This window comes from Sceloporus occidentalis, unplaced genomic scaffold (assembly GCF_023333645.1).
Source record: "Sceloporus occidentalis isolate IW3139 unplaced genomic scaffold, rSceOcc1.0.p SCAF_193, whole genome shotgun sequence".
Taxonomy (NCBI): Eukaryota; Metazoa; Chordata; class Lepidosauria; order Squamata; family Phrynosomatidae; genus Sceloporus; species Sceloporus occidentalis.
The window spans coordinates 894,998-919,694 of NW_028317173.1; the positions used below are offsets into that span (position 1 = coordinate 894,998).

At 39.9% G+C, this 24,697-nt stretch overlaps 1 protein-coding gene across 2 annotated transcripts in view; it reads left to right on the forward strand.

Moving 5' to 3' along the window:
- Positions 1 to 224: 224 nt before the first annotated feature.
- LOC149278359 (tumor protein p73-like) overlaps positions 225 to 24,697 on the forward strand; it is a 37,447-nt gene continuing 12,974 nt past the window's right edge. The window contains exons 1-3 of one of the 2 annotated variants that reach the window (XM_089502082.1): positions 225 to 283; positions 586 to 706; positions 15,476 to 15,721. In XM_089502082.1, coding sequence (XP_089358208.1) covers positions 225 to 283; positions 586 to 706; positions 15,476 to 15,721 — 426 coding nt within the window. The remainder of the gene's footprint in view (positions 284 to 585; positions 707 to 15,475; positions 15,722 to 24,697) is intronic. The other variant, XM_089502083.1, reaches the window with a different exon arrangement.

A 24,697-nucleotide genomic window follows, 5' to 3' on the forward strand; every position in this document is an offset into this window, starting at 1 on the left:
CCGAAAAGAAAAGAAAAGGGACTAAGTGTGAACCCAAGGCAATGTAACCAACATTCACTCTCAGTTGTTTCCCGTAATGATTGGTTAAGCTTAACATTTACATACAACTGGAAAAAGTGTGGGTTTTCATTGAGGTGAGCTGATGTCATTGCATATACTGCTAACTATATGTGTGTTTTGATCACAGAGTCATATATCCTTTGTCTGATTCCCCTTCTGTGAAGATGTCCCAGTCTGCTCCAGCTGATGAAGGGACCACGTTTGAACATCTCTGGAGTACCCTGTAAGTCATTTTATAAAATGTGCTCTTGGTACATAACAAAAATGAAGAAATTGGCACTAAATGAGATATAGACGCCAGAGCCATATTAACCTGCGCTAAGCGGTATTAATAGTTTTAGCCAACAGTCACGGTCCCCATATCTGGTGAAGGTCTCCTGATGCAAAATAACACCCAAAAAAACTTATACTAGAACACTATACATATTGTGTTGTGACATCACGATGCCCCTACATGATTCTAATAATGTGTGTTTTATAACCAATCTCTAATATTAACCTGCATTGTTTTTTTCTTGTTGTCAGGGAACCGGATGGTACATATTTTGATCTCCCTCAGTCAAGTCATTCAAATAGTGAAGCTTCCAACCGTACAGAGGTCAGCATGGATATTTACCAAATGAGAAACATGAATGAGTCTCTCATGGTAAGCGTGCCTTTTACTTAGTGCGGACTGAACAGTACTGTCCTCTGCAGGCTGGAGGACGGCACACGTTTATGGGGTACAAGCAGATATTGTTCTCTTTGATATGAGATCTAGAAAACATTACCAAAAGTGCTCACAGATATTTGATCTAATGACCACAAAAACTGCTATCTGATTGCTAAAAACGACTCAGTTTGAGTCTTTATTGGTGATTCCTTTTAGTCGCGAGCACCATATTGGTAGAATAAGATGCGCAGTAACAAAAGTTTCCGAGGCCTGAGACTTCGCTTGTCCAGATGTATACATGGAGCCCATCTGAATTATGAATTTGGTAAAATGTCCACATTAATTATTAGATAATACAAGTCCTTAGTTACACTCTCTTCTCTTTTCTTGTAAACGGTAGACTTGTGCATTTAGATTCGTGCAAAATTTAAATTTTAACGGAATTTGCCAATTTTGTTAATTCATACGAATGTCCTAAACAAGAAATCTGTAATGTGAACCAGTGATACATTGTACACCAGGTCATAGAATCTCCCTTTTCTCACTGGGAGTTCTAGATTTAAATCCCCAGAGTGGATCATGACAATATGTTTTGGATTTCTAGTATACACAGACAATACTTGATCCAGGACTGGTCCTTACGCATATTGTTTTTAATATTTCCTATGTTTGTAGTTGGAGTGCAGAGGTATTCAATGTTCAGCATGCAGTTTTCTCATGTCAGACATACATGCATATTTGTAGTATAATATAATAATGTATGGATAACCATGCCTAAGCATGAAATATTTTGGCAGTAACATAAATTAAGAATTCTAAAGTGGTTCTGCTGAAACACGCAGAACTGGCAGATAACCACAAGAAACATGTACCAGATTACTCAGAGAATAACCCACTTTGTCGTCTGCTTTGGTAAGAATGTTGAATGCTGAAAGCAATGGGCTATATCTTCATAAACCTTATAAAGTACCCAGTATGTAATGAGTTCCACAAATATAATAATAGGTGCCATATCTTTCCAGTGAGATAACCAACGGAATCCTATCCAAGGCCATTCATTGATGAGAAGTGTTCTACTAAACTAAATATAGCAAAACTTTCGATACAAAGTATCACTTTTCAAAAGAATATATGAAAATATGCAGGGTGTCTGTCCACCCATAGTGGGTTGTACATGGTATCAGGCAGAGAATATCTTCCCCAAAACGCAGAACACCTAAAGTGACCCATTGGCACCCATTGGCTTGGGTAGAACGCGCAGCTGCTGGCATGGAGGGAGAGATAATAGCAAGGAATAGGTGGGAGGTCAGCACAGCACCATCCAAAATATCGCATAACAGATGGGTCAGTCGTACCATCAGGACTAAAAAATTGCGATTGATGGTATATTTCTAGTTAGCCATGCAGGAAAACCGGCGGGATCAACCTCTGACTCAAAAAAGCCCAAAGTTTAGTATTTCAGAGGATCGGCTCATCAGATCCTTCCTGTTTATAATGATGCTGTGTGTGTTATCAGGATACGTGTACAGGGTCTGAATACTTTCATATCACGGTGATTCACTTCACAACAGAAGACCAGCTTGGGTCAAGTTTGATGACCTGATTTGCATCACTTCTGGGACTAACCGGTCTCTAGTTATCACGTGACTGAAGAAATTCTACAACTACATATAGTTCATTTCACAGGAACATAGTGATTTAGCATTTTGATGATATCTACACATATCTTTTGTAAATGTGTTTATGAATATATACATATTGTATACATCTGTGTATGTTGGAAAATATACATCATAGAAACCGCAGAACTTGATGAAAGAGATCAGAGGGGGGGAAAGAAAGTGTCGAGAAACGTTCAGGTGGACCCAGATCTCTCTTTTGATCTCCCTTCAGCTTTCTTTTGGTCGGCCTGATTGTCTCCAGCGCTGTAACCAGAGACTCCCACCTCAATGCTTGGCTTTCTTACTTTCATCGGGCTTTGTTTTCACTGTTGGCAGAAGTAAAGCAGAAGGATCAGCTGCCGAGCAGAATACTAATTATAGACCAAGCCAAGCCTTTGATTGCAGCTTCTTTACACCCTCAGCTGTGACATTCTCACTGTGACTGCGTATCCAATACGTCCAACTCAAACACCTTTTCTAAATCTTATAGATAAGGTGTATCGTACTGACCATCTACTATAAAGCATATATAATACCTATAATATATAAATTAATAATATGATATAGAAATGAATACATAAATTATACCTATAGAAATAAATGGCAGTGGACATACATTTACATGGAGTATCATTTTTCAACCCCCTGGTATCCCCGTGTCATCTGAACAGGGATAATTTCCAAATATCTTATATATGACGAAAACATTTGTGGAAACATAATTTAATGGAGTACATGATGGGCATTCGGTGCCTCATTGCCTCTAACGTCTTTAGGAAATCTAAACCAGTATGGGTGCTGCATATATCCAAAAGTGAGCACTAAGGCTGCACAATATGGAATTGTGTTGGATCTTTAGAAGAGTTCAATAAAAATTACATAGATTTCTGTTTTCATTTCTTAATATAATTAATAAATTGCTGAAAATGATATAAAATGAAGAAAACTTTGGATTTCATTCAATGTTCTGTGATGTGCTAAAACACGCTGAGAGCCACATAGATTTCTCCCAGGAGCTGTTGAGTCCAACTCACCTGGCTTTCTCTTGGTCTCAGCATGAGGCTTAAACATACATGGGATAAATTTAAACATGTATAGGATCGGCACATGGCTCCTGAAACTAAGACGAGACCAACGGCTGATTAAGGTTTAAGTCTTTACATCAGGAAAAATATTTGCATAATTAGAAATGGCCGATTTCTTTCTCAGCATTTTTGAAAAATTCTCTCTTTACGCAAATTTTAAAAAATGTGGCCATTTTGTATCAACATAAATATTATTTATCTAGTTTATTCTGCTCATTATTATCTTTATTAAACAAAAGCTCCAAACCCAGTTGTGTATTCTGGTCTTAGAGTTGGATTGTAATGCTTGCTTTAGATTATTTTGCTACATTGAGGAATTTAAAGATTTGATACTGCAGCAAACATTTTTTATGATAATTAGTTTTATTAGATAATATGGACTTTGTGCAAGTATTGCTATACAGAATGTGTCGTACAAATGGTTCCAGTTCAGCCTGGGTATTGCATGTTCCTCGGCTCTTCCCCTGCTGTGTATGATGTCATTGATATCCGTTGCATGTTGAGGTCAGACACGGTGCTCATGGAAACACGGTGACCCTGCTGAACAAAAGCACTGACTGCTTTAGAATTTGTGAACAAGAATGGAATTTTGGGAAATGTTGATCCTCAGGACAAACCTCTTCTCGGATTGGACCTTAGTTACGTAGGTTTGCTCACATATACATCTCGGCTTAGATAATAGAACTATCCTGATCATGCATCGTCTTTATGGGATTGTCTACAGAGAAATGTATCCAGCAGGGCTTCAATCAAATTATTCTCTTTATCCATTCATTTTTAGGCGTTAAAGTCAATGTCAAGGCTTGCTGGTCAATGTACCTTAGGTCACCGTGAATATAATTATTTTATTTATTAAAAACCCAACTCCCTTCCTATAAACTCTATCAATTAGTAGTTAATGTCTCAAAAGAGTCCTTTAATGTGACATTTCAACAAGGTGGCTCATGTTACCCATAGAACTAACCTCAAGTGTCACCGAACCATAGAGTTAAACCCTGTGTCTCCCAATCCTTGGCTTGTAAATGAAACATATTGATGTTACCTTGACAGTAAAACCAAGGAACAAATAAAAACTTTCCGCTCTCTCGGCTCCCGCAAAAGCCAGCGTATCCCCTGATGCTAAGTTTTAGTTACACGCGTATTAGGCAGAAGCCTTCCTGAGTGCCAGAATCCAGCTTTACGGAATTAAACCATGTTTGGGCTTAATAATAAAGTAGGACCCCAGTTTCCCCTCGGTGGGGCACTTGGTGCAGTCCAATACATCACCGGGCAAGCCTGAGCCTGCCCTGTGGTTTAATGAATAGTCATGAGGAAATGAAAAACGGGGAGGAACCACGTTTGTTGTTGGATGCAGCTGGTTGACAGAACCAAGGGAGATCGGAAGAAAAAAAAAAAAATAGAAAGTCTACAAACTGCTTACATGTACCACAGCATCCTCGCCAACACAGGCACTTCAGCTGCGCACCTGTTTCACGTCTACATGTCTTCTTCCTCATCGACTCTATTACCCACCTCTGTGACCCCATGAATTCTCAGCTGGGACATTTCCATACTGTACTTGTATTCCAGGAGGGCTAAGATGCTGTACATAAGTGACCCAATGCAGCAGCATTACACGGTAGGTGCGGCTCGTAGCATTTTTTGTGTTGTTTTATATATATTTTTATTTGTTTTATTTTATTTATTTTTTTGGCCATTTCCGTATTGGCTTTCAGCTCCCAATCAAGTTTCTTTTCTCTTCGTATAACTTTTCACACCTGTTGCCTTTTCCACGCACGACATTAGGTGTTTTTACAAGAATGGCTCAGAAACTCGGTATCCATCCTTGGGAAAAAAAAATCTATATATCGATTTATTATTCATTAATTTCTCTGTTTTTATTCTACAAATAAATATTGACCCTGAATGTTATCGTTTTTCATAGGATTTATTAGTATAGCCGCTTTTAGTGGATCCGTGCTCAGTAACAATATGCGTTACCCATTAGTTAGAAATAAAAAATGTACAAAAATACTTCTATCTGTATTTTGGGGGTAAGACGTACGCTTTATTTTTAGTTAATGTATTTATTTTCACGCAATGCTCCTGATTAAGCAAGACATTTAATATTTGGGAAGATGTAGAACAAGCTGGCAATTTAAGTAAAATTTGTAATTTTGTATTTACAACGCAACAAAATATAAAGTTTAATAAATGTAGTATTTATTAACATCATCAGCATAAACATCATCATCACTGCAAGGCCAGCAAGGCATATCATTTGCTACATGGGAGGGATAGGCTTCTTTAGGTTGAGAAAGGTACATTGTTAAATAGAATAAATAAATATTATGAACACGCAGATATTATTAGAATGACTTTGTTCGCTTTGTTGCAATCATCTTTTCTTGGTAAAAAAAAAAAAAAAAAAGTTGTGGCTTCTCCAAAATATAGAAAACAAATTGACTTGACTTTGCTGTGAGACGTTCAGATGCATTAATGGCCTTCAACGTGTGGGGACGGGGGCTGAATGAGCGTAATGGGAGTTTGAGTCTAATGGCATTTTCATGGTTTACAGCATAAAACGCGCCACCCTCCTCTTGTGTTTATATTCCAGCTATAGTTTTTTATACGTAAACACTTAATAGAACACTAATTAGAATTGTACGAATAATAATAATAATAATTGTACTATTATAATAATAGTAGTAATAATTTGTATAGTAAGTGTATTCTGATTATCTACAAACACTTTTACTGAAGTCAGACTTTTAACACCTATTTAGATATTTAAAAGTAAGCGTGGGTTAAAGCAGATCAGGACCAACTCTCAGTGCACTCGGCTCCACAGTGTTCTGTGAATTCATTATTCACTAAGCAACAGTGATCTGATTCCCCATTGCCTTCGAGTGAACTCGGGAGGTGAATTGAAGTGGGGCAGGTCGTACCTGAGCCCGAGGTTCACGTCTCTCACTTCAGAGCAGCTGTCAGTGGATTTTGCATTAACCAGAGCATCGATCCATGTGTCAAGAGAGTTAAGCTGCTGTGCTAAGTCCAGCGAATACCCAGGAATGTGATTAATCTTAGGTGTTCACCCAACACTTGAATACCACGACTTAAATAAAGCCCCAGCGACCAGAAAAGTGCTGCGGTTTCAAAATGTAACATTTTCTGCGTCTCTCTCGTTTACCTGCTTTTGTTAAAAAGCCAAACTTCTTGAATTAGTAAAATAGAAAGGGAAAATATCAGCTTTTTTCAACCTTTTAGTTTATATTAAAGTATTTCTGCTGCTTTTACCTCTAATTCAACCAAGCGGCAATAATATATTGTTGTTATGAACTGCATCACTCTCTGGAGTGTTCACTGCCAAGGCTATGAGATGTCTGCTCAGTCTACGCCAAAGCTTGGGCGCTGTCATCGGATTGTGGCACCTTTCACAATCATTTCAGAATTGTGGATATTATAAGAAAATAAGAATATGGCAATTGTGAATATTATAAGAAAAAAGCACCAAAGTCCGCCACCCCTTTGGCTTATGTAAATAGATTTTTCTTTTCGACTTTGTGTTGTGTCTTAAGTCTTAGCCTCCCCATAGTAACACGAGCTTCAATAAGCACCTGTATGTTCTCACACAACGTATATGCTAACCAAGGTCAAGCTGTCACCTGTAGCCACATAGAATAACCTGATTTGGTGTAATGTTAATGGCAGTTCCATGCGAGGACCCTTTACTTGTGGCTCCAGGTACCCCATCCCTAAGTTCTCCATTGCACTGACCTCTGCAGTGCACCCCCTCACTCACTGCATTCATATATTACACACACCTGTATGTCAAGGCGAATGAATGATTGTGAAATGTTATTGAATGCCACTTATTATTAGAATAAAACAAAAAAAGGAAAAGGGTAAAGATAAAGAAGCATAGTTCCTTTGTTGGGTTAGATATTTAATTTATGATTAATGTTGCCATCAAGTTAGGACTTGACCAAAAAGTGTATTGCCATTTATAACTCAATTGGAGTAATAGCATTACAATTTTGGCTAAAAAAGGGCAACCCTGCCTGTAATGAGAATCAAGCATGGCTATAATAATTTCATTTGGCCTGTAGGTGGTATCCCTACATTATGCAAAACAAGGTTTTGCCTTCTTAAAAGCAGAACATTTGCTCCTCACTCTACACCACAGTTTTTCTCGTGGGCAGATACAGCATGGAAAACGTTAGCCAGGAGGCAGCCGGCCCGATGGGCAAACACACGTTTAGGACACTGACTTCCCAGCATTCCATGGAATGTTAGCCGTTGAAATTTCATGCCCCTTTCTGGAGCTCCAGTAAAGCGATGTGTCCAAGATTTTTTTTTATTTGGGGCAATAATCTTAAATCCTAAATGATCTCTTGTTATGAACCTTAATTAAAAAAAAGGGGCAAGAATTATATTCTTGTTGATTCAAGCCCTTTCTGCAATATTAGCTGGTTACCTATTTTCATGGAGCCTCTATCTTTATTCTTACTGAACATTTACAGTCAGCAATGAAGGTATATTCCTTTATCAGACCCATTTTTAATTAAACTATTTTTTATCTATTAAAAAAGTGATATTGTTTAACTATATGAAACTATATATATATACCGTATTTGCTCGATTATAAGACGAGGACGTCTTCTAATCGGGGTCGTCTTCTAATCAGACCTCAAATAGAGCTCTGATTATGAGACTAAGATCCAGATCCCCCGCACCGCTGCAGGGGACCTGGATCCTCCTGTCCCCCCTCCCATTTAACACCCCCCCCCACACACACTTACCGGTGCTTCCTGCTGTATTGTCGGGGCAGCGGGTTGACGTCTACGCGATCCGCGTAAACAATATCCGCTGCAGCCGGAAGGAGGTGTGGCTAGCAGCGGGGGTTGTCTGCGTCCGTCGCGCATTCCTTCCCCGACTGTCAGAGATCAGAGTTCCCCACAGCCGGGGAAGGTATGCGCGACGGACGCAGACAAACCCCCGCTGCCAACTCCACCTCCTTCCGGCTGCAGCGGAAGGAGACGTCAACCCGCTGCCCCGGCAATACAGCAGGAAATTGGAAGCACCGGTAAGTGTGTGTGTGTGTGTGTGTGCGTGTGTGTGTGTGTTAAATGGGGGCATAGGGCATTTCTGGAATGCCTTATACCCCTATATGCCACTCTGGCACTTAGGGGGTTAAAAGGCATATTATGGGGCAGAGTGGCATATAGTGTCATACCTGCCGTGTCCGCCGCGGTCCCTCGCCGGTCTGCCGCTGGTGGGCGGCGCTTGCGCGCTGACGCGCTCCCGTCCCCTCAGTGTGACGTGCCAGCGGCACGTACACTGAGAGGACGTGCCGCGGGCACGTCTTCTCGGTGCACTGTGCGCGCGGCACGGACGGAGGGGCACGTCGATGCGGCGCGCCCACGGCGGACGCATGATAACATGCGAGCCGCCGTGGCACGCCCACGACGCGCCAGTGGTCATGAGCGAGCCGCCGCGACGAGTCGGCGGCACTCGCAGGGTTATGAGCGGGTTGCCGCGACTCGTTCGCGGGGCTCGACTTCGGCGGCATCTGCCGATGTGGCACACCCGCGGCGCTCGCGGGTGTAGCACACGCAGATGCCGGTTTGTTTATTTATTGTTCGCGCTGACGCCATTAATGTGCGCCGGTCGCGATGACGTCTTCCTTTGTTGTTTCCCTTTGGTTGCTATGGTGTTTCCCGCCATTCTTCCTATTTAAACCCCCTGTCCCATTAGTTCATTGCCCGTTCAAAGAGTCTCTGTTGTGTATCTCTGGGTTATCGTGAGTTATTCTGATTGATCTACGTGTTCCTGACCTTGGCTTTGTTTTCTGACTTCGATTCTGTGCTGCCTGCCCCGACTTTGGCTTGTATATTAACCTTGATCCTGTGCTGCCTGCCCCGACTTCGGCTTGTATATTGACCTTGCTCCTGTGCTGCCTGCCTCGACTGTGGAACTTCCAATACCCGTTGTGCTGTGCTACGCTACCGTCTCTGCATTGTGGGTGCATAATCCGTGTTGTCCTAGGTCCCGCATAACATATAGGGAGTTATAAGGCATTTCAGGAGGCAGAGTGGCGTTAAGGGGGCATTTAATAGAGCACTCTGCCTCCTGAAATGCCTTACACCTCCCTATATGCCACTCTGCCCCATAATATGCATTTTAACCCCCTAAATGCCAGAATGGGATATAGGGGTATAAGGCATTTCTGGAGGCAGAGTGGCACATAGGGGGTCAAAAGGCATACCATGGGGCACAGTGGCATATAGAGGGTTAAAAGGCATATCATGGGCCGCAGTGCCATATTGGTGTGGCAAGCCTGGGGGCAGATGTGCGTAACTGGGGGACAGATTGGAAAATACAAGGAAATACCGTATTTGCTCGATTATAAGACGAGGTTTTTTTCAGAGCAAATGCTCTGAAAAATACCCCTCGTCTTCTAATCGGGGTCGTCTTCTAATCAGACCTCAAATAGAGTCTGATTAGGAGACTAAGATCCAGATCCCCCGCACCGCTGCAGGGGACCTGGATCCTCCTGTCTCACCCCCCCCCATCATACACACACTTACCGGTGCTTCCTGCTGTATTGCCGGGGCAGCGGGTTGACGTCTACGCGATCCGCGTAGACAACGTCCGCTGCAGCCGGAAGGAGGTGTGGCTAGCAGCGGGGGTTGTCTGCGTCCGTCGCGTAGACCTTCCCCGACTGTCAGAGATCTCTGATCTCTGACAGCCGGGGAAAGTATACGCGACGGACGCATACAAACCCCCGCTGCCAACTCCACCTCCTTCCGGCTGCAGCAGAAGGCGACGTCAACCCGCTGCCCCGGCTGGAAGCACCGGTAAGAGAGGGCTGAGAGGGGAGAGAGGAGAGAGGAGAGGAGAGGGGAGGGGAGGGGGGGGAGAGAGTGTGTGTGTGTGTGTGTGTTAGTTAAATGGGGGCATAGGGCATTTCTGGAGTGGCGTTAAGGGGGCATTTAATAGAGCACTCTGCCTCCTGAAATGCCTTATACCTCCCTATATGCCACTCTGCCCCATAATATGCCTTTTAACCCCCTAAATGCCAGAGTGGCATATAGGGGTATAAGGCATTTCTGGAAGCAGAGTGCTCTATACAATGCCTTTTAACTCCCTTAATGCCACTCTGCCTCCTGAAATGCCTTATACCTCCCTATATGCCACTCTGCCCCATAATATGCATTTTAACCCCCTAAATGCCAGAATGGGATATAGGGGTATAAGGCATTTCTGGAGGCAGAGTGGCATATAGGGGGTCAAAAGGCATACCATGGGGCACAGTGGCATATAGAGGGTTAAAAGGCATATCATGGGCCACAGTGCCATATTGGTGTGGCAAGCCTGGGGGCAGATGTGCGTAACTGGGGGACAGGCTGGAAAATACAAGAAATAAAAACAAAAAAAATATTTTTCTCAATCATAGCTTTTATTAAAAAAAATAGTTTACATGAATTAACATTTACTGGTAAAACTTTTTTCCTTTAGGGTCGTCTTATATTCAGGCTTTTTCTTTTTTCCTAAGTTAATATTCAGATTTTGGGGGGTCGTCTTATAATCAGGGTCGTCTTATAATCGAGCAAATACGGTAAAAACAAAAAAAATATTTTTCTCAATCATAGCTTTTATTGAAAAAAATAGTTTACATGAATTAACATTTATTGGTAAAACTTTTTTCCTTTAGGGTCGTCTTATATTCAGGCTTTTTCTTTTTTTCCTAAGTTTATATTCAGATTTTGGGGGGTTGTTTTATAATCTTATAAGAAAATTTAATTTTACATTTGGACAGCTGGATAATCTACAGTAACTTGCCACCTTCACCTCAAATGCATGCATTTAATTATATTATCTATATATTGACATTGGTTTGTCTTCTGGAACTAGTTTTTAATGCAGTTCATCTTGGCAACTGGTTGGGAATCTTCCCCTGCAATCTCTTCCCTTACCAAAAAATAAACCTACACATTTTACAAAAACTTCATCCTCATTTACATAGTAAGAATATATTATATGAATGGCGCTATTGTTTTTTGACTCATGCAAGAGAAAAATGTTATTGACATAGCTAATAACATTAATTCTTGTGGTCTGCAGGAATGACGAATAATGTGTTTGAACAGCCCACATCTCAATACTCGGCTTGCAGAAACATCTCCTGGAGATGTTGCAGTCAACAAAATATTTGAAGAAATAAGTCACAAATTTAAGACGTGCCTCACCTTTGGTATTTGTTCAGGCCAAGTAAAATCATTAAGAGAAATTAAGGTGTGTAGAAGAAATATAGATTATTGCTATCGCCCGGCTTTGTGGATATTTTGGACTTTCAAGTATGCTAGTTTCCAATTTATTTTTCCAGGGATGTCAGATCTATAAACGTTGTCTGGGGTATTTGAAAGGAACCATCTGTCATTAAATATGTGATCCGTACGCTGATAAATTGCTTTGTTAAGTATAGCCCCTGGGCTGGCAAAACGTAGCCCTCCCAACCTTTTGAAAGCTCAATTGAAGGATAATTAGAGAGCAAATATGGGGCAAGTCTCACGCGTCTCCACGAATTCTTATAACCGTCTTGCTCACCGATGTCCTATGTACTCTAAGGTCTGCTGAGAAGAAGACATTAATCGCCAGCTGAGCTGACGTCCTTTACTTGCAACCTTTGCAAATCTGTACTTGAACGTTCTGATTGCTAACTGGGTTTGAGATAAATGCTTGGTGGCACTCTTAGCCCCCTTTCCTCTCTATGATCGCTTTTATCCTGCGCTCATCTATACATGGTACGTGGTACCTAACTTAAGTCACGAACAGCCATTGTTAAATCTGAATGGAGTGCTACCTGTACAGCTAAAAACAGAGATCGGTAAAAAAAAGTATTTTTTACACACAGAGAAGAAGAGAAGTCCATTGCTTCCAAGGTTTCCTATGAGTCCTACGTCTAAAGTTCACCAGTTGGCTCTGCTTACTTTACTATGGTACCTGTATTGCAGAAGTGTTGGTTTACTCATAGTATAAAAAATGTATAAAACTTTCCCTGAAAAACTTCAGCCACCTCTTAATACCAACCTGAAGGGTATTTTCTAGTAGGTCAGTTAGATATTCCGGTTATCAATCACCCAGACACCATCTTTAGGTAACTCTGTGCGTCTTCACTGAGTCGTGTAATCGCAAACGCATAATCAGGTCAATAACAAGGCTGTTTTTTAGGTTAAGTTTAATTAATCTATTGTTATTTTGGCTAAATAGTATTTTTTAGGTTATAAAGTTCCGCTGCTTTATACTGTAATTAAGAAAGGGCAATATTATATTTTTTTGGAATAAAAGTTTGGAAGGGCCAACTTAGCTAGAACTACAAAGATAGTAAATAAGTACAATTATTAGCATACATTAAACTGAAACTTGGTAGTAAAGTCAACAGTAAAATTATACAACACACTGTATGGAGATCGACCTAATAAATCAAAGTTTGCTTCCGACAAATAAACCCGTCGTGGTCGTTTGTACATTTGGTAACTTATTGGTATTTTTTTTTACGCTTTAATATGGGTTCTGCCCCGGATTTCTACCGAATCCTAATAATCCTGTGCCGTGGCAGTGAAAGCTCATGTCCGAACAGCGCTGCCTATTTAGATGGAAAGATCAGCCAGAACACAGTTTATCTAATGGGAGATCAGGAGCAGTCGTGTCTAGAAAGAAGGTAATGGCAGGAAAGGAAAACACGTCGAGGTGTGAATGTCATGAGAGATCCATTCATCGGCTCGCACCTACAGCAACTCAGGATTCTCAAGTTCCTATATCCTTTATTGTGGAGATAAATAGTAAAGAACAAAATATGCAGAAATTAGCCTTTCACAATGAATACAATAAACTGTTTGCCTTCTGATGGCTGCCAAAGTCGTGTTTGCATGTCAAGTCTGTTTTAAATGGAGATATTGAGGAGTTGCCTTAGTCCTGGTTGCAATTTACTAACATTATGGGCAGTCTCACGTTCCAAACATTTGCCAAACCTAACGGCAAAAAAGATACGATTCTCTCATCTAGTTTGTTAATTAAAAGACCCATGCCAATAATTGATTCCCTTTCGTGAATTTATACATCCTACAGGGAGGTAGTTCATGAACGTTATTGCAACAACGTTAATGTGGTCATCCTAATCTCAGACCAAGTAAGAATTTAGTGTGTGTGAACGCCTTCAACGTAATAACATTTATCCGGAGATACAGCAAGGAGTATTTGAATACATTATTTAAGGTGAGATCTGGGGATCTGGTATCTTCAGCATCTATGGTGACCTAACGAACTCTGGAATTAATACATCAGCTCATGAGAATGGAGTTTCTGAGTACGTCCAGAAAGAGATACCCTCTATTATTTTTATCCTTTGCAATTAACATATATATATTCAAATAAACCATTTAACTAAGATACGATTAACCTGGTTTTAAATACAAAGTGACAACCATTAGGAATCTCCATAGTTTTATTTTACACAAAAACTAATTTTTAATGATTATCCAGTGTTTTTACGATGTGTCCTCAACACAAAATAACAGGTGCGTCTGATCCAAGCCTCGTTGTTTTGCTGCAGTAATAGGCATTGCTGTCTACACTTCCGCGTAGGCACTCACTCCGGTAAACAAAGCCTACCTACCCTTAATGCAGTTTCATTGTCTGTCACTGCAATTCAGTAAACACAGGTTTTTTTTCAGGGCAGGTAATGTGATCCCATTGATGTCTGACCTTCCTGATCCCGGATTTAGAAGACGGTCATCTATAATACTCGTTACGACATAAACAAGAGAAATGATGTGTGTTATTTTCAATAAATATATTGGTCTTTACTTTAATCACGCGAAACAAAAGGAATCTGATTTTTACCCCCAGTCATCCCACTTAAGCTTTGTATAGGAAATATATGTTTGATTATTCACGGGAAGCTGCCAGCGTGGTGACCTTATAAATAAATTGATATTTTGTTTATCAGCCAGAAATATCCAATATTCACCGGCGGAAGAAGAAGAGCACTTTTGGACCAGTGTTCCTCTGGAATGGATACATTCGTAAAAATGTAAAACCCTCGTATGTGCATCATTGTACTTGCTGTAATTGGAATTATAGATGGTGCCACCTAGGTTCCTCGCCTGCATTTAAAGGTGTTTTATTTTCATTTTAGGTCTTTATAAATTAGATAGAACCTTAAAAAAATGTAACAGCAGCCAGTATATTCTGCCGGAATTTTTCCCATTCATCCAGTAGAGTATTTGTGAGGTCCGGCACTGATGTTGGATGAGACGCCCGGCTCGCAATCTCCATAACAGTTCATCCCAAAGGTGTTCGATGGGGTTGAGGTCAGGGCTCTGTTCGGCCGGTCAAGTTCTTCCCACCAAACTCATCCAGCCATGTCTTTATGGAGCTTGCTTTGTGCGCTGGGGCGCAGTCATGCTGGAATAGAAAAGGGTCTCCCCCAAACTGTTACCACAAAGCTAGAAGCTCAGCATTGTCCAAAACGTCTTGGTATGCTGAAGGGAACCCACACACACATATATATATTATGATATTTGGACCACGTGATAAATTCCTCATCATGGAAAAGTATATTTGGTGCATTTTATTTTTGTTTACTGAAAACTTGGGAAAGTTATTGTATTTCGGGATATTCGCAGTTTTTGGTTGCACATAGATTAACTTTAGATTTAAATATGTTAACATTCTCTTCCAGTCAATTAAACCTCCGCGCGATGCATTGTGTTTGCCGGAGTAGAGGTATTCCTGTGTTTTGAAGGAGCTCACAATAGCATCTGTCACTTTATTCTCTTACAAGTGTTGACCTGTTACCAAAAAGGAAAAAGCCTCAGGAAATTTTTTGAATGACTCCAAAGCAAGCAAGTCTTTTAAGAATCCTGTAATAAGACACCTTTTTTTTTTTTTTTTTTTCTTTTCTAAAATGCATGTGATGCTTCTGTCCTTCTTACCTCTACCTGTTTTTCTCCTCCTCTTTTCACCCACTGCAGTCCCAGTTTAATTTGCTGAACAACACCATGGATCAGAGTATCGGCAGCAGAGCGGCCTCTACGAGCCCATACAACCCGGAGCATACCTCGAACGTCCCTACGCATTCTCCTTACTCGCAGCCCAGCTCTACGTTCGATGCCATGTCTCCTGCGCCCGTCATCCCATCAAATACAGACTACCCAGGGACACACAACTTCGAAGTCACATTCCAGCAATCAAGCACCGCCAAGTCAGCAACATGGACAGTGAGTGACCAACGTTTTTATTAGCCTTTTGCGCGTAAGCGCAGTCCGTCAAGTGTGAAAACTCTGAGATGAAGCTATGTTTTCATCCAGAAAAGCATCCCCGCCGTTACAGATGTTGCTAACTGTGCCCTAAAGGACGCAAATGCTAAATAACTCTATAGGCACGGCTAGTAACTCCATTATGTATTTAACGCATGTATTGATAGTATCCAGCAGAATACCGATCGGATACATTTAGAAATACTTATCATGTTTGCATGAAATGGTGATATGGATATGGTAACTGTGTATTTTATGAAGACGGGGTTCTGTGGCACAACAAAAGTTTAATATTTAGAACCCAATTAATTATACATTAAGTTTTCTAGAGGCAGTCTGCGTGTATTGGTTTATCTTGTTGGCTTGTGATGAATTGGTCCATGGCGAGACATCTCAGTGATGCAGGAGCGCAATTTAATTCATTTTATAAAAAGGCAGGAATCAGCAACCTCTGGCGCTGCTGTGAATTTAAACTCTCTTGATGCCTTGAGGCTATCAGAGGATGATGGGGATGTTCTTCATGATAGCTGGAGTGCCAGAGGTTTGCTAAGCCCTGGCCAAAGGAGGGGATCATCCGGACAGTAAGTGTAGAAGAATCTGGGATTTGGCTGAAAATGGTCCAGATCATTGTCATTGGTCATTTACTGTTTGAAAAAATTATATTAATGTAGTTTTTGTTTACTAATAATGACTCTGCTAACTAGCAGTAAAGACGGATAATGTGGATACAGCAGTGTTGGATTCTGTAAAAAGCAGGTTTTACATATGGGATCCCTATAGGTTCCCTTTCTATCAATCCTCAGCTCTTCTCCCAATTTTTGTCTTGATCGAAGTCCTGGTTCCTCTTTAATAAGCAATATGTGTGTGGAAGGTGGTAGTAAAGGCGATGGTCGGAGTAGGCTGGGCAGCGGTTTATTTGATGTCCGAATTGGCTTGGCCCAGTGCTTCATTCAAACTTGGAACCGATGTCACCGATGGGGACACTCACCTTCACCTCGATTCACCTGCAATACGCTGTTCAGTGAACAAACCTTGCATCTGAATTCAGAAGGTGGACCATAAGAGCATTTATTACACAAACCCTGTGTAGTAAAAAGAAATATTGCAAAGGAAAAGGATTTTTTTTGGAAACACAACATTTATTTTATACTCTACTCAGAATGCATGAACTACCTTTTCAAGACTTTGTTACAGGTTCTCAATCATGGATGCAGCAGGCTTAATATTGCATTATTACTAAAAAAAAAATTAGCAATAATACATGTCAGCTGTAATAACGAGTAAAGGGCTTGACTAATGTTTTTGCCCCCGTCACCAGACTAATTCTGAACCTGTGGATATTGATGAATAGGCAATATGTTATATTGTTCTATGCTTACCGACAACATCTTTGTTTTGAAACACAACAGTTCTAAACGTAAGATCTCTAAAGGTTTAGATGCCCAGGGCACAGGAAGGTCAGTCGTTAAAACCGTTTGTGGACATTAAAACTTCAAAGGCTACAGCGTTAGAACAAAGGTCCCCCGAACCTCAATGCACCGCTCCGCGTTATGATGTAATGTTGCGTAGTCAAAATAGCATTACTTGTCATGACATTGTGAAGGAGGTTAATATGGATTTGCTTCAATGGATGGTAACATCAGAAGCCAGTGGACAGCGTTACCATCTTCCTGTTAGACAATACTCTAAATAAAATGTCAGAGTAGGATTTGAGGGTCTGTAGCTATGATGTCTTAATGTTGGGGTCTTTAACCTTTCTTGTAACAAGAGCTACTTATGATTAATAAAAAAAAATCAAGAGCTGCTTCAAAAATGTATTGATATTCCAGACATGTGCTGGGGTGGAGGTCCTTAGCGGCAGGTGGAGGGCTAAATGTAGCTCACAAGTCCAGGTTTAAAGAATTCTAATGCAGAATGGTAGCGTAGCCAGATCAAACTATTATTTATTGTTTTATATGGCGCCATCAAATTCCGTAGCGCTGTACAAAGGTTGGACAGGACATAACAAGTAGTATGTAACATAACAATTTGACATACAGAGACAGCAGGTGAGGAGGGCCCTGCTCAAACGAGCTTACAATCTATACAATATAATTGGTACTCAAGGGCAGTCTATTATTTGGACATTAGAACATTTCATAAAGAAAAATGATGCACTAAAATGTGCACCTTGAAGTAGCTTAGCGGTAAAAAAAAGGACTTTTTGTTGCTAATTCATAATAACACTAAAAATGGTTGATCAAATAGGCAAACAGCAAGCAACTTAGATGAGGACAGGCCTCGTATCTACTTTGAGCTAAAAACAGTGAGAGTTTAGGAGATGACCTGGGTTTGTCTAGACTTCTTCGTGTCGTCTCCCCGAGGGTTCCGTGTTTGGAAGTCTGCAGGCATTACTCCATTGACAGGTGACTCTTTGGCTGGGTGAGCGCTTGCAGACAAACACGGAGCAAAGGGAAACTCCTATTAATACTGCTTGTCTTTGCTCAACTAATGTGTTGTTTTAGGGTCATGACACCGTTTCATTCCCTATAGAGTCAGCAATGTAAGATACACTTATGCCAATATTGGAATGTCTAAAAACAACCCCAGCTCCGAAGCTGGTTCTAATATTCACAAAGAGCATTTTTTTAGTGATTTGTCTTTCTTCAGCCAGCTCAGATGTAATAAATCCCTGTACCTAAATAAACCCGGGTACGAATTTTGTTTTTCTTCTTTGTAGGAAGGAGAGGTGGCATAAAAACTGAAAATTAGGTTTTTGGCACTTCTTCATCATGCTAAACCCCCCTTGTGTTCTCAAGAGAAGAGTGAAAACGTAATCTTTGGCATACATGATGAGACATGCAAAAATCCGGTGTTCTTGTTGGGAGCTATCAGAACGGGATGCTGCGGAACGCTGTACAGGCTTGTTAAGGATTGACAGATATCATTGTTTACCTTTTTTAGGTATACGTCTTATATGGCAATATCTTTAATAAACGAGGGCCTCGGTGTATCTATATTCATGGATACGGGTACACAATAGCCATTTCATATTTATACATAAACTACTTACAAAACAGAAAATATGGCCTATATTTAGATTTCACAAATAATAATTATGCATAATTAAATTTCTGGGTTTACACACATAACACACACAGTAAAGCTATAATTAAAAGGGTTCATCGTTAGTATGTTCATATTTAAGGGCATTGTCGGTGTTGTGTCCCTTTAGTGAATAGAACCCAGTGTGCAGTGTTCCGGTACAGATGCAATCTTAAATAGTTACTACAGGAATTGTTCTTTCGTGTAGTTTGCTGTGTGATTCAATAACATTAGAATCATGCATATTCTGAAAAGCGCACTCACAATACATACAGTGTCAAGAAAAAGCTGGTGAACCTTTGGAATTACCAGCATTTATGTATAAAGTGTCTTTAAACATAATATTTTGCGCATCTAAGTTGCAATAATGAACAAACACAATCTGTTTTAACGAATAACACACACATTGTTCTATTGTTCTTGTCCATATTGAAAACATCATTGAAACATTGATAGTGTGGGTTGGAAAAAGTATGTGAACGCCACGGCTGATCACTTCAACAAAAGCTAATTGGAGTCAGGAGTTAGCAACCAGGAGTCCAATCGAGGAAATGGGATTGGAGGAGTGCTTTAGAGTAACTTTGGCATACAAGAAACGCTCAAACATTTTGAGTTTGCCAATCTCAAGAAGCATCTGCTAATGTGAAGTATGCCTCACAAAAAAATAAATCTCAGAAGACCTACGATCAAGAATTGTTGATTTGCATAAAGTTGGAAAGGGTTGAAAAGTGATCTCAGAGAGTTTACATATTCATCAGTCCACAGTAAAAGAAATGGAGACCCAGTCCGAGCCCAGACCTTAACCCATTAATGTTCTGGGATTACCTCAACAGATTCAGATATCCTAGGAATATGGCCAGGCTTAAGTAGTTCTCATAGGGGGCCTCATGAATGGTCTAAAATTACTCCCGAATGTTGTGCGGGTCTGATCCGCAGCTACCGGATACGCTTGTTTGAGATTATTGCTGCCAAAGGAGGTTTGAGCGGTTATTAAATCCAAGGGTTCACTGTGAATGTTTAATGGGTGCGTTCAATAAAGACATGAAAGTTCATCATTACTTTTGTGTTATTAGCTAACATACATTGTGATTGGGACAAATAATGCAGAAAACCAGGTAATTCCAAGGGGTTAATTTACTTTTTCTTGCCACTGTATATATATATATATTATTATTATTATTATTTTTTAATTATTTATACTGTTTATATATACCTGACACAATGGAAACTTGACTTTCCATCTAATGGACTCGCTGTTATTGTGGTTGATGTATGGTTTTACTATATTGAGCTTTTTGGTTTCACACACTGGAACTCTTCATTTTTAAGCCTCATTGCATCTGTCACTAAAATAAGGCACTTTGTGAAAGTGATACACATGAGAGGCCCAGATGTCTGTTTTGGTAAATCCTGAAACATCATTGCAGGAGTTTTGCTTGATGTGAGATGCTAATTACTTTGTTACATAAGATTTGCTGACCTACTAGAGTCATAGCAGGTGTCCGGTAAAAAATATTGAATTGCACTTTAATGCTTACGATAGTTGAGCGGCCCCTTTACATTGTCACGGTGTTGCTTTTGGAAATGCATGGGGGGGGGGGATTCCGCAGAATGCCCCATCCTTATATGCATTTGCCCTTCCCCGACCCCCAACTATTTTTCATGCAAGGGATGTCATAACAAAGATCCATTTGTTCATACAGATATGGTGGGCTTCTGAGGCCCCCGCTCATGAGCTTACAATTAAAAGGAAAAAAAGACATGTTTACACTTGTAATAACTTATTCATCTTGTGAAAGTGTAGTCTGTCAGAGGCAGCCTGCCATATATCAGATATGTATGGATTTTAACATATGGATAGTTGCAGCCCAATGGTCCACTAACCCGGGAGTTGGCAGGGGAGTAGAAAATTCCAGCACCCCAACTATCATGAGTATCTCGTGCAAGAAGAGAAGACATGGCCGTGAATATAATGCCAAGTTATATAGGTGAGCAGGATAAGCTTACCTTATGTATTGTAGAATCAAGCAGCTGATTTTATCAAATTCCTGATTTGGTGTATTTATTCTTCTGTGTAGTCCACTTCCAGTAACCATTGGAGGTGCATAAATAGCTTAGGACCCCTACTAGATGCCAGCACAGCTCAGTTTTGTGCTAGGAGTTCTGATAAACCTTTTAGTCTTGTAGTTTTGTACTTTTGGTCGCTACAGACACTGTCTGAAAGCTGAAGAAAACAGCACTCTGCACCAAAAATAACCACAACGGCTATAAAAACTGCCCTGTATCTCCTGTGGTTTTCAGATGCTAAAGAAAACAACCATTAGTGCATCAGCCCACCCTTATTTTCAGTGATTATCCCCAAATGCCAAGCAAACTAAACTCTCATAGACTGCAGTGTCAACCATACTATGATATTGAAGGAACAAGCCCCGACATTTGGGATCGTAAAGACTCTTCCTCCCTACAGCCAGGTTTACAGTTGCAGCCTCCTATTCTCTGACAGCACGGCAGGTGCCGGGCAATTTGTCAGCCGGAAGATTTATTGTTTCAAGCAGTGAGCGTATTGTATGCACAGCGAGAATTTGCAACTTTGTGTCAGCCAAAAACAAAAACAATATCCCGTTTGTGTGTGACCGCAGGTCTCGTACTGCACGACGATCGACGGTGATAGTGTCTTCCACTGGTCATCATGATGTTCTAAAGATAACAAAAATAAAATCTGTCATTTTCACGCCATCTCTCCAGCTTCTTGTGGAATTAAATGGTTTACTGAGCATGACAAATTGTATATACGTTGGAGGTGCCATGTTAAAGTAACTTTAAAGGCATAACTATTTTTGCCCCTGATAAAGAACCGTCATACAAAATGTATTTCTTGTGCTATGATGTCATGCTAATGATGCCATCCATGCATGGAGAACACGTAGGTTCTAGTAGCTGTGTAGGAAATAGAATTTGCTGCCTTACCCACTAGACCAGCAGGTTGTCATGAAGATAAAGAAGTCTATACTATGTATATATATATATATATATATATATATACATATATATATATATGTAACAGTGGCACATTGGCTTTTGAGAATTTGAGTCAGTTTTTTTTCTATTGCATTGATACTGGGCAGCCAGTGTTGAAATGCATATCGTACCTTTTGCAAGCAAGAATACTTATTCACACAGTAGAAAAGTAGTTACAAAAACACACAACATTCACAATTACTAAACATATGCCTCATTATAACATACAAATCTAGTTAATTTTATAATATTTCCTAGAAATAATCTATATTTTAGATTTGTGCATTTAAATTTGGACAGATTGCAAATTTACAGAATTTTGGTGAATTTGGCGATTCGTACGATTTGTTCAAAAACAAAGCCAAACCCCCAAGAATCGGACGAAAACGAAGCAATGAGCCCAGAATTTTCATCCAAAATACGAGGGCCCACATTCACGCACATTCACGCACATTCACTCACAGCGACATCAACTCAGAGGCAGGCCCGATAGCAGTAGGCCATATGCCCCTGCTGAGAGGTCCCCTCCTAAGTAAACACTCAGTAGAATGGATATCCGTCATATGTCCCCAGACGCAATAATTTGAATACTAAATAATTTTGAAACTAAAATCATCAAAACCTCAAGAAAAGTAAGAAAGACACTTCAATGGCGGTGCAACTAAACCTACTTAAGTACCCTTCCTTCTTTCATTAGAGGCAACCTGGGGTAGGAGACAAATGAAGAAATAAAGAATAAATGCACCAGTTTGCATGCAGTAAAATGCATTGGCACCCATGCAAATTGAACTCCAATATGTATTTTATATGGAAATGGGTTTGGAGCGGACCTTTAAAGGCATACCGCAGGGTCTACTTGGAGTTACTGAATCTCATGGACTAACATATGGTTTCGTAGACACGTAGATATGAATTCATTGGGGGTTTTCTTATATATAATCCCAAACATTCACTTATTTCAGTTAATTGAAGTCCACGAGTCTTCTGATTTAAGACGTACACATTACGCTTCCAAAAAGTACCAAAAAAGGTAAAATTACCTGGGATGGTTAGTAAAGCCTTCAGATTGTGTACTGCAATCCTCATGTATTCCAGAATCTGTCTTGACAGATTCACTCAAGCCAGTTAACGGTGTTTGCGGTCTGCAAGATGCTACATGCCGGAGTACAATGACAGACATATTATTATCACTTCTGTGCCGCTATCTTGTCCAAACCTGTCCCGGGACACAAATACAGCTGCCTGGTAGGAGTGCAAAAGAAAAAAAATTAACAGCTTACGGCTGCATTTTTCTCTCGCGCCCTCCTGCCTTGTCGGTGGCTGCGTTGGGATCCATTGATTCAACTCATAGGCGAGTTTAGTTCAGCGCAGGATGGAATGTACGCTAGCGAGGGGGGGGGGGTGACTATGGTGGAACGGGTGGGAAAATGTAATTGTTTGGGCAAATTATTTCCTTTAAGAAAGAAAAAATGGAATAAGAAAACCCCAAAACAGACAAGTCTAGACGCTGCATTGTCAATAGCCGAAGATAACTACTATTTTATCTGTTGGAGATGTGTTGGAACACATCAGCTAGCGGTTCTCCAGCGAAAGGCTGCCCAATTTCCTTGTTTGTTTTCAGGACTGAAAGCAGACTCCGTAGTATAGCATATTGATAATTGAACCTAAGTGCCTAAAAATGCCTTTAACGTGAACACAGATCATGGGAGTTAGCTGTATTTATTAACATTTTGGTACTGTTCTTGTTATGATATCTATCTATCTATCTATCTCTATCTATCTATCTATCTATCTATCTATCTCTCTCTATCTATCTATCTATCTATCTATCTATCTATCTATCTATCTCTATCTATCTATCTATCTATCTATCTATCTATCTATCTATCTCTGTCTATCTATCTATCTATCTCTATCTATCTATCTATCTATCTCTATCTATCTATCTATCTATCTATCTATCTATCTATCTATCTATCTCTATCTTTCTCTATCTATCTCTCTCTATCTATCTCTCTCTATCTATCTATCTATCTATCTATCTATCTCTATCTATCTATCTATCTATCTATCTATCTATCTATCTATCTATCTATCTATCTATCTATCTCTGTCTATCTATCTATCTCTATCTATCTAACTATCTATCTATCTATCTATCTATCTATCTATCTATCTATCTATCTCTCTCTATCTATCTATCTATCTATCTATCTATCTATCTATCTCTATCTTTCTCTATCTATCTCTCTCTATCTATCTCTCTCTATCTATCTATCTATCTATCTATCTATCTATCTATCTATCTATCTCTATCTATCTATCTATCTATCTATCTATCTATCTATCTATCTATCTATCTATCTATCTCTATCTATCTATCTATCTATATCTATCTATCTATCTATCTATCTATCTATCTATCTATCTCTATCTATCTATCTATCTATCTATCTATCTATCTATCTATCTATCTATCTATCTATCTATCTCTATCTGTCTATCTATCTATCTATCTATCTCTATCTATCTATCTATCTATCTATCTATCTATCTATCTATCTATCTATCTATCTATCTATCTATCTCTATCTTTCTCTATCTATCTCTCTCTATCTATCTATCTATCTCTATCTATCTATCTATCTATCTATCTATCTATCTATCTATCTATCTCTATCTATCTATCTATCTATCTATCTATCTATCTATCTATCTATCTATCTATCTATCTATCGCTTTTAAATAGGAAATGCCAAACAGAGGAGAAGACAGGTACTGAGTGGATCTCCCATTGCTTTTGATCTGCCCTAACCTAACAGGGGATCATTGGGG